Source organism: Salmo trutta, chromosome 32 (assembly GCF_901001165.1).
Source record: "Salmo trutta chromosome 32, fSalTru1.1, whole genome shotgun sequence".
Taxonomy (NCBI): Eukaryota; Metazoa; Chordata; class Actinopteri; order Salmoniformes; family Salmonidae; genus Salmo; species Salmo trutta.
In genome coordinates, this window is record NC_042988.1 from 43,793,616 (window position 1) to 43,809,848 (window position 16,233).

Genomic DNA, 16,233 nt, shown 5'->3' on the forward strand with positions numbered 1-16,233 from the left:
TAGCGGGGGGGAGTGAAAGCATCAAGGCTGAACTAGGTAGAGTGACGGTGGTAAGGAGGGAACATTGCCTTTAAAAGGTGCATAGCTGAAAAGTGGTGATGGGATTGAATCCCAGCCCAAGGCTATTTCAGATGAAGGTAAAGTGGTGATGGGATTGAATCCCGGCCCAAGGCTAGTTCAGATGAAGATAAAGTGGTGATGGGATTGAATCCCGGCCCAAGGCTAGTTCAGATGAAGGTAAAGTGGTGATGGGATTGAATCCCGGCCCAAGGCTAGTTCAGGTGAAGATAAAGTGGTGATGGGATTGAATCCCGGCCCAAGGCTAGTTCAGATGAAGATAAAGTGGTGATGGGATTGAATCCCAGCCCAAGGCTAGTTCAGATGAAGATAAAGTGGTGATGGGATTGAATCCCGGCCCAAGGCTAGTTCAGATGAAGATAAAGTGGTGATGGGATTGAATCCCAGCCCAAGGCTAGTTCAGATGAAGATAAAGTGGTGATGGGATTGAATCCCAGCCCAAGGCTAGTTCAGATGAAGATAAAGTGGTGATGGGATTGAATCCCGGCCCAAGGCTAGTTCAGATGAAGGTAAAGTGGTGATGGGATTGAATCCCAGCCCAAGGCTAGTTCAGATGAAGATAAAGTGGTGATGGGATTGAATCCCAGCCCAAGGCTAGTTCAGATGAAGATAAAGTGGTGATGGGATTGAATCCCGGCCCAAGTCTAGTTCAGGTGAAGATAAAGTGGTGATGGGATTGAATCCCGGCCCAAGTCTAGTGAGATCAGTTGAAATGTACAGGACACATACAGACTACTAATTTATTTAACCTTTATTTAACTCGGCAAGTCAGCTAAGAACAAATTCTTATTTACAATGACAGCCTACCCCGGCCAAACCCAGATGATGCTGGGTCAATTGTGCGCCGCCCTACGGGATTCCCAATCACGGCCAGATGTGATACAGCCTGGATTCAAACCAGGGACTGTAGTGATGCCTCTTGCACTGAGATGCAGTGCCTTAGACCGCTGCACCACTCGGGAGCCTAATACTACACTATAGATGAGATAAGTCGGGCACACAAATAGTTTCCCAGACGATTTTGTGCACACGCAGGTGCACATGCCGACAAAGGAGTTCACTTCTGCTGCAGCCTATCAAATATAAAGCGTTGCGGAGGTGCTTCACAGCCCAGCTCAGCAGTCCTATAGTGTTAGTGTTTGTACTGGGTGTGAGAAGGGACCAGGTGTCTTCAGTGAGGCGATAAGATTAAACCTGAACTAGGTAGAGTGAAGGAGCTACGTGTTTGACTGGTGCTCCTACTGTATATAGCTTCATTATGGGGAAGGGGGGGTCACTTTCCATGTGAGTCTCAGGGATGACACAGCATATCTGTATCTACATTATCAAATGACCCTATTCCATACATAGTGTTTTTTTACATTTATTTTTTACTTCAGTTTATTTTAGTATAAAAATGTACTTTCTTAAAACTTTTTTTAATTTTCTTAAAACTGCATTGTTGGTTAAGAGCTTGTAACTAAGCATTTGACTGTAAGGTCTACACCTGTTTTATTCGGCGCATGTGAAAAATAAAATGGGATTTGACTTGATTTTGCACTACTTTTGACCAGAAATTATTATTATATAATTTTTTTAATGTAATTTATCAGGGGGTGCTGCAGCACCCTCGGCACCCCTGCTATGGGAATTGGGCTTAAGATATGTACAGAGCCTTCAGAAAATATTCACACCCCTTGACTTTTTCCACATTTTGTTGTGTGTCACAGAATATGTCGTACTCTTCGGCGAATATGTCGTATTTAAGAGAGAAGGACCAAGGCGCAGCGGAAGTGTGGATACTCATGTTTTTAATGTTGAAAACAAAAGGAGTAGAGCATCCACTGAAAACCAACAAACAAAACAATGAACGGACTGACGGTGTGGCAGGCTATACCAAACGCAGCAGTGCTCACAACAATTCCCCACAACCCCAAAGACAAACACACACACCTATATAGGACTTCCAATCAAAGGCAACTATACACACCTGCCTTCAATTGGAAGTCCCAATCATCAACATTAAACAAACACAAACCACCTGCCACATCCTGACCTAGACTAAGCAATATGCCCTCTGCTGGTCAGGACGTGACATTGTGTTACAAAGTGGGAATAAATTGTTATTTTTTTGTCAAGGCTGAAAGGTCAGATCAAATCAAATTTTATTGGTCACATACACATGGTTAGCAGATGTTATTGGTGACATACACATGGTTAGCAGATGTTATTGGTCACATACACATGGTTAGCAGATGTTATTGGTCACATACACATGGTTAGCAGATGTTATTGGTCACATACACGTGGTTAGCAGATGTTATTGGTCACATACACGTGGTTAGCAGATGTTATTGGTCACATACACGTGGTTAGCAGATGTTATTGGTCACATACACATGGTTAGCAGATGTTATTGGTCACATACACGTGGTTAGCAGATGTTATTGGTCACATACACATGGTTAGCAGATGTTATTGGTCACATACACATGGTTAGCAGATGTTATTGGTCACATACACGTGGTTAGCAGATGTTATTGGTCACATACACATGGTTAGCAGATGTTATTGGTCACATACACATGGCTAGCAGATGTTATTGGTCACATACACATGGTTAGCAGATGTTATTGCGAGTGTAGCGAAATGCTTGTGCTTCTAGTTCCAACAGTGCAGCAAAATCTAACAAGTAATATCTAACAATTACACAACAAATACCTAGTACACACAGATCTAACTAAAGGAATGGAATAAGAATATATAAATATATATATATATGGAGGAGCAATGACAGAGCGGCATAGGCTAAGATGCAATAGATAGTATAGAATACAGTATATACATATGAGATGAGTAATACATAGACTAAGATGCAATAGATAGTATAGAATACAGTATATATATATGAGATGAGTAATACATAGACTAAGATGCAATAGATAATATAGAATACAGTATATACATATGAGATGAGTAATACATAGATAGATACAGTAGAATAGTATAGAATACAGTATATACATATGAGATGAGTAATGCATAGACTAAGATACAGTAGAATAGTATAGAATACAGTATATACATATGAGATGAGTAATGCATTATTAAAGTGCCATTATTAAAGTGACTAGTGTTCCATTTATTAAAGTGGCCAGTGATTTCAAGTCTCTATGTAGGCAGCAGCCTCTCTGAGTTAGTGATCGCTGTTTAACAGTCTGATGGCCTTGAGATAGAAGCTGTTTTTCAGTCTCTCGGTCCCAGCTTTGATACACCGGTACTGACCTCGCCTTCTGGATGATAGCAGTGTGAACAGGCAGTGACTCGGGTGGATGTTGTCCTTGATGATTTATTTTGGCCTTCCTGTGACATCGGGTGCTGTTGTTTTGGATTTGCCCGAAACATAACACTTTGTATTCAGCACAAAAAGTGAATTGCTCTGCCACATTTTTTGCAGTTTTACTTTAGTGCCTTGTTACAAACAAGATGCATGTTTTAGGAATATTTTTAGTCTGTACAGGCTTCCTTCTTTTCTGTCACAAATCTGTGTTTGAAATTCACTACTCGACTGAGGGACCTTACAGATAATTGTATATGTGGGGTACAGAGATGAGGTGGTGAATCAAAAATTATGTTAAACACTATTATTGCACACAGAGTGAGTCCTTGTAACTTATTATGTGACTTGTTAAGCACATTTTTACTCCTGAACTTATTTAGGCGTTTCCATAACAAAGGGGTTGAATAATTATTGACTTAATACATTTCAGCTGTTCATTTTAAATACATTATTTAACTCACATTATAGAGTATTGTGTTCAGGCCAGTGACACAAAATCTCCATTTAATCCATTTTGAATTCAGGCTGTAATACAATAAAATGTTGGAAAAAGTAAAGGAGTGTGATTACTTTCTGAAGGCACTGTATGGTGTCCTGTAAGGGCCCTGATCAAAAGTGGTGCACCATTTGATTGTCTGTCTGAGAGTCAAGTTAGTTGCACTTGCAGTTGATAGTGTGTTGATAGCAAGAGCATCAGACCGGATATTGTTATTATCTAGTTATGTATACTAATAAAGAGTGGTAATAACTCATAACTCAGAAAATAAATAATACATGTTAATTAATAAATTATGTGATAAATTGTGATGTTATTGTCCACCCAGAGCTGTACCTCCTCACAGGTAATACTGGCCTGATGTTATTGTCCATCCAGGGCTGTACCTCCTCACAGGTAATACTGGCCTGATGTTATTGTCCACCCAGGGCTGTACCCCCTCACAGGTAATACTGGACTGATGTTATTGTCCATCCAGGGCTGTACCCCCTCACAGGTAATACTGGCCTGATGTTATTGTCCACCCAGGGCTGTACCCCCTCACAGGTAATACTGGCCTGATGTTATTGTCCACCCAGGGCTGTACCCCCTCACAGGTAATACTGGCCTGATGTTATTGTCCATCCAGGGCTGTACCCCCTCACAGGTAATACTGGCCTGATGTTATTGTCCACCCAGAGCTGTACCTCCTCACAGGTAATACTGGCCTGATGTTATTGTCCATCCAGGGCTGTACCTCCTCACAGGTAATACTGGCATGATGTTATTGTCCACCCAGGGCTGTACCTCCTCACAGGTAATACTGGCATGATGTTATTGTCCACCCAGAGCTGTAACTCCTCACAGGTAATACTGGCCTGATGTTATTGTCCATCCAGAGCTGTACCTCCTCACAGGTAATACTGGCCTGATGTTATTGTCCATCCAGGGCTGTACCTCCTCACAGGTAATACTGGCCTGATGTTATTGTCCACCCAGGGCTGTGCCTCCTCACAGGTAATACTGGACTGATGTTATTGTCCATCCAGGGCTGTACCTCCTCACAGGTAATACTGGCCTGATGTTATTGTCCACCCAGGGCTGTGCCTCCTCACAGGTAATACTGGTCTGATGTTATTGTCCACCCAGAGCTGTACCCCCTCACAGGTAATACTGGCCTGATGTTATTGTCCATCCAGGGCTGTACCTCCTCACAGGTAATACTGGCCTGATGTTATTGTCCACCCAGAGCTGTACCCCCTCACAGGTAATACTGGCCTGATGTTATTGTCCATCCAGGGCTGTACCTCCTCACAGGTAATACTGGCCTGATGTTATTGTCCATCCAGGGCTGTACCTCCTCACAGGTAATACTGGCCTGATGTTATTGTCCACCCAGGGCTGTACCCCCTCACAGGTAATACTGGCCTGATGTTATTGTCCACCCAGGGCTGTACCTCCTCACAGGTAATACTGGACTGATGTTATTGTCCATCCAGGGCTGTACCCCCTCACAGGTAATACTGGACTGCTTTGGCCACAGTCAGTGGCATATCGTCAGACTTTCATCTATTACTGTTGTGTCAACTGTATCAAAAATGATACCGAGGGATTTGACGTTGGGAAGGTGCATAAACAACTTTACTAGGGGTTTCTTCCTCATTCGAAAGGAGCATATTTTACTATAGGCTATCAATGTATACAGAGATGGGCAAAAGATGCATACAAATCTATCTGGTTACAAGTACAAGATATTCTAAAAACCAATGTATCAAACTAAAATACAAAATACTTTTGCAAAGTATTGTATCTAGATAAAATACAAGTATTTTGTATTTTCAACCTTTTCAAAATTCTAAATACATTTGCCAGTTCATGCCTTCACTCCAACAGCATTCTCAGTAATGGTAACAAAAAACAGTTTAGTTGCTATGACTGTGATATGTGGTTGTTTATCTACCTTAGTTAAATGCACTGACCGTAAGTCTTCTAAATGACCAAAATGTAAATGTAAAAATGATCAATTGCAAAGCACACTGGGTATTATTATTGGCCTTGTTTTGGGTGCGGAGCTCATTAGAATAATACCCAGTGTTCATTTACATTTTTGTCATTCTTATCACACCATAGTGCCATCAGACTTCTGATACCATTGCAGTGTGAAAGGGGGCGACAAAATGATGAACCGCTATAAAATATATATATATATATAAAAAAATGTGTATGGAAAAGTATTTTCTAAATATAAATTAAAGGTCTGTATGTATCTTGTTACAAAATACATTGGATTGTTGTTCGGGACAGTGTAAAAAAAACACTCAAGAGTAATTAAATACGTATTTAAAGTACATGTAACAGAAATACTGCCTATGTCTGAATGTATACTATGTTTGTTCCAATCATTTTGGGGAAATTAAACTACAAAACCATATCCCAGAGAAACTATATTTCCGCACACAAAGCTGAATGACTTCCGGAATGTGACATACACAGGAAAAAGCCAACTCGGCTAGTTGTCAAATTAGCAAAGCTGACTAGCCAGCTAATGTATTGGTGGGAGACCAGTGTCAGTGGTTTTCTGAATAGAGAGCAAATTTGGGTTTTATCATGGTGTTCCCACTGTAGAAAACACTTCAAACGACACCCAAGGAATTTTCCCCCGCACCTTCCTCTTGTTCCAGCGCACAAACAAGGTAGGTTACAAAATATTTGAGCTAGCTAGCTTGTCGGTCAGCTAACAAGAGACCTTGCTAGCTACCCAGCTAATTGTAGCCATTATCCTCTACTAACTTTTGAGCTGACATAGTTAGCGAAGTGTTGTCCAGTTATACTTATATTTCCTTTACTTATTTTGCCTGGAATCGTAGCTAAGTAGGTCGCTACGTCAGCTAGCGAACCCCCTCAGAACTTGAAAGCTAGCTAGCTAGGTTAGCTAACTTTCTTGTTTTGACAACCAGTCAAGTCTAAATATCTAACGCTAGCTAAAGGGGGAAGGAATTGGCTAATAATGCATCTTGTTTAGCTGAATTTACTGTAGTATGTTAACCAAACAACAGAGATGTCAGTTTGCTAGCAGTGTTAGCTAGCTTGATAACATAGCACCTTACTAGGGCTGCTGATTAGGTTGTTTTGGCATTTAACTTAAAGTTCTGGTTTCGTCCTCACCGATGACAGTTGCTACTGCCACCAGGGGCAGAGTAGAGAGGTTTCAGAAGTTTGTTTGCCTGTCTAGCTATCATTCCCTGTCCCTCTCCATCCACCTTTGCCTCCCAAATGGCACCCTATTCCCTTTATTGTGCACTACGTTTGACCAGGCCCATAGAGCACAGGTCGAAAGTAGTGAATTATAAAGATATTAGGGTGCCATTTGGGATGAACCCTCATATCCAGGACCAAGGACAGTTCACCTGGCAATTTATTAACCAGCTAACTAACCATTTTAAAAGGACCAAGGACAGTTCACCTGGCAATTTATTAACCAGCTAACTAACCATTTTAAAAGGACCAAGGACAGTTCACCTGGCAATTTATTAACCAGCTAACTAACCATTTTAAAAGTTGTGTATAAATATATAAACAAAATATGGCAGACAATGTTATAGAAGATTGATCAGTGTGATTGGTGTGTGTGATCTGTGATTGGTGGGTTGTAGGAGTTAATAACTGTATCTCTCCTGGCATTGGTCGTTTTCTAGGTGTGAATGACCGACGTGGTGCCCCCCACTGCGCTCAGCGAAGTCCAGCTCCGCCTCCTCTGCCACGATGACATAGACAGCGTCAAGCTGCTGTGCGGTGATTGGTTCCCCATCGAGTGAGTACTGCGCCACGCGGCCAATAGCAACACAGGATCGTATTGTGTTCAGTGGAGAGAGAGCTGAGTGAAACTGTAGTGGTACTTTAACTTGTCTAATAAGAACAGATTTTCACTTTCCGTTTCAAAACGCTTTGCTATGTTGAGCCCCACTGAACACAACCCAGGGCACCTGTCCCTCACCTGTCCCCTGTCACCTTAATACAGCTGAAGTCTACTCACCTGTCCCTTGTCACCTTCATACAGCTGAAGTCTACCTCACCTGTCCCCTGTCACCTTAATTTTTATTTGATTTATTTCACCTTTATTTAACCAGGTAGGCAAGTTGAGAACAAGTTCTCATTTACAATTACGACCTGGCCAAGATAAAGCAAAGCAGTTCGACACATACAACAACACAGAGTTACACATGGGGGTAAAACAAACATACAGTCAATAATACAGTAGAAAAATAAGTTTATATACAATGTGAGAAAATGAGGTGAGATAAGGGAGGTAAAGGCAATAAAAGGCAATGGTGGCGAAGTAAATACAATATAGCAAGTAAAACACTTGAATGGTAGATTTGTAGTGGAAGAAAGTACAAAGTAGAAATATAAATAATGGGGTGCAAAGGAGCAAAATAAATAAATACCGTAGGGGAAGAGGTAGTTGTTTGGGCTAAATTATAGATGGGCTATGTACAGGTGCAGTGATCTGTGAGCTGCTCTGACAGCTGGTACTTAAAGCTAGTGAGGGAGATGTGTTTCCAGTTTCAGAGATTTTTGTAGTTCGTTCCAGTCATTGGCAGCAGAGAACTGGAAGGAGAGGCGGCCAAAGGAGGAATTGGCTTAGGGGGTGACCAGAGAGATATACCTGCTGGAGCGCGTGCTACAGGTGGGTTCTGCTATGGTGACCAGTGAGCTGAGATAAGGGGGGACTTTACCTAGCAGGGTCTTGTAGATGACCTGGAGCCAGTGGGTTTGGCGACGAGTAGAAAGCGAGGGCCAGCCAACAAAAGCGTACAGGTCGCAGTGGTGGGTAGTATATGGGGCTTTGGTGACAAAACGGATGGCACTGTGATAGACTGCATCCAATTTATTGAGTAGGGTATTGGAGGATATTTTGTAAATGACATCACCGAAGTCGAGGATTGGTAGGATGGTCAGTTTTACGAGGGTATGTTTGGCAGCATGAGTGAAGGATGCTTTGTTGCGAAATAGAAAGCCAATTCTAGATTTAACTTTGGATTGGAGATGTTTGATGTGAGTCTGGAAGGAGAGCTTACAGTCTAACCAGACACCTAGGTATTTGTAGTTGTCCACATATTCTAAGTCAGAACCGTCCAGAGTAGTGATTGGTGTGTCCTCACCTATCCCCTGTCACCTTAAAACAGCTGAAGTCTACCCCTCCTGTCCTCACCTGTACCCAGTCACCTTAATACAGCTGAAGTCTACCCCTCCTGTCCTCACCTGTCCCCCTGTCACCTTAAAACAGCTGAAGTCTACCCCTCCTGTCCTCACCTGTCCCCCTGTCACCTTAAAACAGCTGAAGTCTACCCCTCCTGTCCTCACCTGTACCCAGTCACCTTAAAACAGCTGAAGTCTACCCCTCCTGTCCTCACCTGTACCCAGTCACCTTAAAACAGCTGAAGTCTACCCCTCCTGTCCTCACCTGTCCCCCTGTCACCTTAAAACAGCTGAAGTCTACCCCTCCTGTCCTCACCTGTACCCAGTCACCTTAAAACAGCTGAAGTCTACCCCTCCTGTCCTCATCTGTACCCAGTCACCTTAAAACAGCTGAAGTCTACCCCTCCTGTCCTCACCTGTCCCCCTGTCACCTTAAAACAGCTGAAGTCTACCCCTCCTGTCCTCACCTGTACCCAGTCACCTTAATACAGCTGAAGTCTACTCATTCTATTTTCCACCTGTCCCCTGTCACCTTAATACAGCTGAAGACTACTCATTTTTTTTTCCACCTGTCCCCTGAATACAGCTGAAGTCTACTAATTCTATTTGCCACCTGTACCTACCTTAAGGCATATTAGGCCTATAAGCCATTTAGCGAACGCTTTTATCCCAAGTGACTTAGTCATGCATTATCCATATGAGTGGCCCCAGCAGGAATCTAACCTCTGAGCCTCACCTGTCCCCCTACAGGTACCCAGACTCATGGTATAATGACATCACATCCAACAAGAAGTTCTTCTCCCTAGCCGCCATCTTCAAGGGAGGCATCGTGGGAATGATCGTAGCTGAGATCAAGGGCCGGACCAAAGTACACAGAGAGGTACGGGTGCTGGGGTAGAGATGGTCCTGACTGACTGACAGTACACAGAGAGGTGCTGGGGTAGAGATGGTCCTGACTGACTGACTGACTGACAGTACACAGAGAGGTACGGGTGCTGGGGTAGAGATGGTCCTGACTGACTGACAGTACACAGAGAGGTACGGGTGCTGGGGTAGAGATGGTCCTGACTGACTGACAGTACACAGAGAGGTACGGGTGCTGGGGTAGAGATGGTCCTGACTGACTGACAGTACACAGAGTGGTACGGGTGCTGGGGTAGAGATGGTCCTGACTGACTGACTGACAGTACACAGAGAGGTGCGGGTGCTGGGGTAGAGATGGTCCTGACTGACTGACAGTACACAGAGAGGTGCGGGTGCTGGGGTAGAGATGGTCCTGACTGACTGACTGACAGTACACAGAGAGGTATGGGTGCTGGGGTAGAGATGGTCCTGACTGACTGACTGACAGTACACAGAGAGGTACGGGTGCTGGGGTAGAGATGGTCCTGACAGTACACAGAGAGGTGCGGGTGCTGGTGTAGAGATGGTCCTGACCGACTGACAGTACACAGAGAGGTACGGGTGCTGAGGTAGAGATGGTCCTGACTGACTGACAGTACACAGAGTGGTACTGGTGCTGGGGTAGAGATGGTCCTGACTGACTGACAGTACACAGAGAGGTACTGGTGCTGGCGTAGAGATGGTCCTGACTGACTGACAGTACACAGAGAGGTACTGGTGCTGGGGTAGAGATGGTCCTGACTGACAGTACACAGAGAGGTACTGGTGCTGGGGTAGAGATGGTCCTGACTGACTGACAGTACACAGAGAGGTACGGGTGCTGGGGTAGAGATGGTCCTGACTGACTGACAGTACACAGAGAGGTACTGGTGCTGGGGTAGAGATGGTCCTGACTGACTGACAGTACACAGAGAGGTACTGGTGCTGTGGTAGAGATGGTCCTGACTGACTGACAGTACACAGAGAGGTACTGGTGCTGGGGTAGAGATGGTCCTGACTGACTGACTGACAGTACACAGAGAGGTACTGGTGCTGGGGTAGAGATGGTCCTGACTGACTGACAGTACACAGAGAGGTACGGGTGCTGGGGTAGAGATGGTCCTGACAGTACACAGAGAGGTACTGGTGCTGGGGTAGAGATGGTCCTGACTGACTGACTGACAGTACACAGAGAGGTACTGGTGCTGGGGTAGAGATGGTCCTGACTGACTGACAGGACGATTGAACATGTTTTCAGGATAGAAATGTCCGTTATAGACTGAATGTACCCCATATTGAACACATATTGTTGGAAGCTGAATGTTTTGACAGACAGTAGTTGTTAGTGGGGTCATATTAAAGTCAGGGTTGGGGTCAATCCCTTTTAAATTTCAGTCAATTCAGGAACAACACAGCAATTCCAATTGTTTTCAATTAGGATCATTTGGAATTGGAATTTGTATCACTATCTGAATTGACAGGAATGTAAATGGGTTTGAGGCCAGCCCTGATAATAGTAGTTATGTTTCCAGTAGTGTAGTTAGTTCCATATCCCTGTCAGTCAGAGTTGTTAGGAACAGTCTGAAATGGAACACACTGACATTCTACATTCTGTTTATAGTCTCCTACTAATTAGACCTGAAGCAGCCGGAGGGGAGGGTGGGGACGAGGGGTAGGGTGGGCGGTGGAGAGGAGGAGGAGGGGTGGTGGAAGGGGAGAGGAGGGGGTGGTGAAGGAGGTGGGGATGGAAGGGTGGAGGAGAAAAGGAGGGTGGTCATGGAGGAGGGGGGCATGAGGTGGAGGGGTGTTGTGGGTGGAGGGGTGTTGAAGAGTAATGGAGAGAGGTGGAGGGGGTTGGGGTGTGGGGGATGGAGGGGTGTTGAAGGGTGATGGAGAGAGGTGGAGGGGGTTGTTTTGCTCGGTATACCAAAACTTCTGTACTTTTTCGATACTAGAACATGAAAAACGTCTCGGTACCAGAATGTTTGTTACTTTTGGTAGTACTTCTGTCAAATGTGTCTCACGGATGAAAGGGAATGAGGGATACCTAGTCAGGTGTACAACTGAAGGCCTTCAGCTGAAATGTGTCTTCCTCATTTAACCCAACCCCTCTGAATCAGAGAGGTGCAGAGTCTATCAGTGCAGCTGATGTCTCCCTTACAGCTCTAGTGCACTGTGCCTGCTCCACTCATGGGCTCCCGAGTGGCGCAGCGGTTCGAATCCAGGCTGTATCACAACCAACCGTGATTGGGAGTCCCATAGGGCAGCGCACAATTGGCCCAGCGTCATTCGGGTTTGGCCGGTGTAGGCCGTCCTTGTAAATAAGAATTTGTTCTTAACTGACTTTATTAAGGTTACATTAAAATGTTAGAACAAAAAAATCATGTTAGATCTCCACTCAGCCTGTACTGGGAGTCTGGGCTGCATCATGTTAGATCTCCACTCAGCCTGTACTGGGAGTCTGGACTGCATCATGTTAGATCTCCACTCAGCCTGTACTGGGAGTCTGGGCTGCATCGTGTTAGATCTCCACTCAGCCTGTACTGGGAGTATGGACTGCATCATGTTAGATCACCACTCAGCCTGTACTGGGAGTCTGGACTGCATCATGTTAGATCTCCACTCAGCCTGTACTGGGAGTCTGGACTGCATCATGTTAGATCTCCACTCAGCCTGTACTGGGAGTCTGGACTGCATCATGTTAGATCTCCACTCAGCCTGTACTGGGAGTCTGGGTGCATCATGTTAGATCTCCACTCAGCCTGTACTGGGAGTCTGGACTGCATCATGTTAGATCTCCACTCAGCCTGTACTGGGAGTCTGGGCTGCATCGTGTTAGATCTCCACTCAGCCTGTACTGGGAGTATGGACTGCATCATGTTAGATCACCACTCAGCCTGTACTGGGAGTCTGGACTGCATCATGTTAGATCTCCACTCAGCCTGTACTGGGAGTCTGGACTGCATCATGTTAGATCTCCACTCAGCCTGTACTGGGAGTCTGGACTGCATCATGTTAGATCTCCACTCAGCCTGTACTGGGAGTCTGGACTGCATCATGTTAGATCTCCACTCAGCCTGTACTGGGAGTCTGGACTGCATCATGTTAGATCTCCACTCAGCCTGTACTGGGAGTCTGGACTGCATCATGTTAGATCTCCACTCAGCCTGTACTGGGAGTCTGGGTGCATCATGTTAGATCTCCACTCAGCCTGTACTGGGAGTCTGGACTGCATCATGTTAGATCTCCACTCAGCCTGTACTGGGAGTCTGGGCTGCATCATGTTAGATCTCCACTCAGCCTGTACTGGGAGTCTGGACTGCATCATGTTAGATCTCCACTCAGCCTGTACTGGGAGTCTGGACTGCATCATGTTAGATCTCCACTCAGCCTGTACTGGGAGTCTGGACTGCATCATGTTAGATCTCCACTCAGCCTGTACTGGGAGTCTGGGCTGCATCATGTTAGATCTCCACTCAGCCTGTACTGGGAGTCTGGACTGCATCATGTTAGATCTCCACTCAGCCTGTACTGGGAGTCTGGACTGCATCATGTTAGATCTCCACTGGGAGTCTGGACTGCATCATGTTAGATCTCCACTGGGAGTCTGGACTGCATCATGTTAGATCTCCACTCAGCCTGTACTGGGAGTCTGGGCAGCATCATGTTAGATCTCCACTCAGCCTGTACTGGGAGTCTGGGCAGCATCATGTTAGATCTCCACTCAGCCTGTACTGGGAGTCTGGACTGCATCATGTTAGATCTCCACTCAGCCTGTACTGGGAGTCTGGGCTGCATCATGTTAGCTCTCCACTTAGCCTGTACTCCACTTAGCCCACTCATGCTGCACAGAAGTTAACATACTTGAATAATGCGACACGGCGTGTAGAAATGTTTAAACTGTTCATTACTGTTCGCAAAACAATGTCCCTACATCCTAGACTCTAGATTTCCTGGTGTTAGTCAGTGTTATAAGTATTAATAGCTGTGTATAACCTCTCCTCTCTGCAGGATGGAGACATCCTAGCCTCTAGATTTCCTGTGGACACCCAGGTGGCTTACATACTGAGTCTGGGGGTGGTGAAGGAGTTCAGGAAACATGGAATAGGTAGGTACACTTAGGGCTGTTGCGGTGACCGTTTTACTGCCACACTGGCGGTCACGAGTCATGAAGGCAGTCAAATTCCACATGACCGTGTAGTCACGGTAATTAGGCTTCGCCAAGCTCAGATGCTGCTGATGGTCATTAGTAGCCTACCAAACTTGCTAACTGCCTGGTACTCAGCACTCTATTGTCCCTCTAATCACTCTGACATCAATGCAAATGTATTCGAAAATCTAATCCAACACTTCATGAGAGCCCATGAGCTCATGTTGCGCGTCATTTCTATAGGCTATGCAATTGTGGGAGAAAAAACAGAGTGATGGCCTCTAATAAAAAGAGGAGGATCCCATCAGCTTTCTATAGGCTAGTGGTTTTGCTTTTCGTTAGGCCTACTCATCTAGTTGGCTGATAAAGTAAATGTGGACAATTCTTCCAATATCTTCAATATGCACCTCGGAATTGGATAAGGATATGCGCGGGTGCGTCCCCGATGTGTCTTCACTTGTAGCCTGTGAGAAAGACCCGATCTCGTGACGGAGAGCCATGTGAGTGAGAGACACTTCAGATTGTGCAGCACACTCCGGGAGAAGGTCACAACGCAGCACTCCGTGCCACAAAAGGCACTGATTTTTTTGGGGGGGTGCATTATGGCCGCAAAGGGGATGCAGCTGGGAAATACGAGGCATTATCAAGTGCTTGTCAAATTGTGAATGAGAGACTATTGGAGTGTACAGCCTGCACAAAAAACTAAGCAGAACTCATGCCTTTTTAAGCAACTTTTTTCAAATCATCATTAGTCTCATCATGCAGCCTTACAATGTATTAAAAATCAAAACATATAGCCCCACGTTTGTAGAACAACTAAAGTTACATTAATAACTATAAATTAAGCATATAGGAGTACCTGTTTCTTTGCTAACCACTCAACATAGAATAGCCACATGTGCACACTCCCTCAAATCATTTGGAGAGAATATTTATATTTTATTCAGCTTTGTTCAATTGTATTCTTCATATTATAAAATAAAATAATGCCAGGGAATTCTAAGCATGTCTTGTTTGCTAAATGATCTAGTGTAGCCCACAGCCACATGGCATAGCCAGATCAGGGTCTAACATAAGGACAACTCAGAGTAGGCTATTCTGTTCTTCTGAAATAGACTACATTTTCTTCATATCATGCTTCTTTGGACCTGTCTAAAATAAATAGTTAATTTATTGTGAAGATCTAGGCTATATTGCATGGATTTATTAGACTTTTTAAAATGGCTTGTAGGCTGTGTGTGGGAGCCAGGAGAGGCTACATGTGTTTATGTTAATTAACGGTCACTTACCGTGAGACAGACGGTTATTTGCATGACAATCATTGGCTGACAATTTTGTGACCGCCACAGCCCTAGGTACACTCACAGTCACTCACTGTCCTGCTACTCTTCTCTTCTCCCCCTCCCAGGCTCCTTGCTGCTGGACAGTCTTAAGGAGCACATCTCCACCACGGCCCAGGACCACTGCAAGGCCATCTACCTCCATGTGCTGACAACCAACACCACGGCTATACACTTCTACCACAACAGGTAGGTAGGTAGAGACCTGCTATACACTTCTACCACAACAGGTAGGTAGGTAGAGACCTGCTATACACTTCTACCACAACAGGTAGGTAGGTAGGTAGGTAGAGACCTGCTATACACTTCTACCACAACAGGTAGGTAGGTAGGTAGGTAGAGACCTGCTATACACTTCTACCACAACAGGTAGGTAGGTAGGTAGAGACCTGCTATACACTTCTACCACAACAGGTAGGTAGGTAGAGACCTGCTACACACTTCTACCACAACAGGTAGGTAGGTAGAGACCTGCTATACACTTCTACCACAACAGGTAGGTAGGTAGAGACCTGCTATACACTTCTACCACAACAGGTAGGTAGGGACCACCTATACACTTCTAACACAACAGGTAGTTAGGGACCAGCTGTACACTCCTACCACAAAAGGTAGGTAGGTTGGTAGGTAGGGACCAGCTGTGGAAATAAGTAATTGATTTGATTGTTATTTCCTGAGGAAAAATGTACTTTATGACTGATATGTGGTTGTCTGACCTAGCTGACTTATGATGAATGCTGTTCTGGAGAGCGTCTGCTAAATTACTCAAATCTAAAACTGTATTTTTTTT

General features: G+C 44.8%; 1 protein-coding gene and 1 long non-coding RNA gene across 2 annotated transcripts in view; both read left to right on the top strand.

Moving 5' to 3' along the window:
* The first annotated feature begins 6,345 nt into the window (after positions 1–6,345).
* naa60 (N-alpha-acetyltransferase 60, NatF catalytic subunit) overlaps positions 6,346–16,233 on the top strand; it is a 19,972-nt gene continuing 10,084 nt past the window's right edge. The window contains exons 1-5 of the mRNA XM_029729225.1: positions 6,346–6,565; positions 7,568–7,683; positions 9,822–9,951; positions 13,965–14,061; positions 15,512–15,632. Coding sequence (XP_029585085.1) covers positions 7,574–7,683; positions 9,822–9,951; positions 13,965–14,061; positions 15,512–15,632 — 458 coding nt within the window. The 5' untranslated portion in view covers positions 6,346–6,565; positions 7,568–7,573. The remainder of the gene's footprint in view (positions 6,566–7,567; positions 7,684–9,821; positions 9,952–13,964; positions 14,062–15,511; positions 15,633–16,233) is intronic.
* Positions 15,633–16,213, top strand: LOC115171984 (uncharacterized). The gene is made up of 2 exons (XR_003871339.1): positions 15,633–15,714; positions 15,772–16,213. It is a non-coding gene; the product is annotated as an uncharacterized LOC115171984 (long non-coding RNA).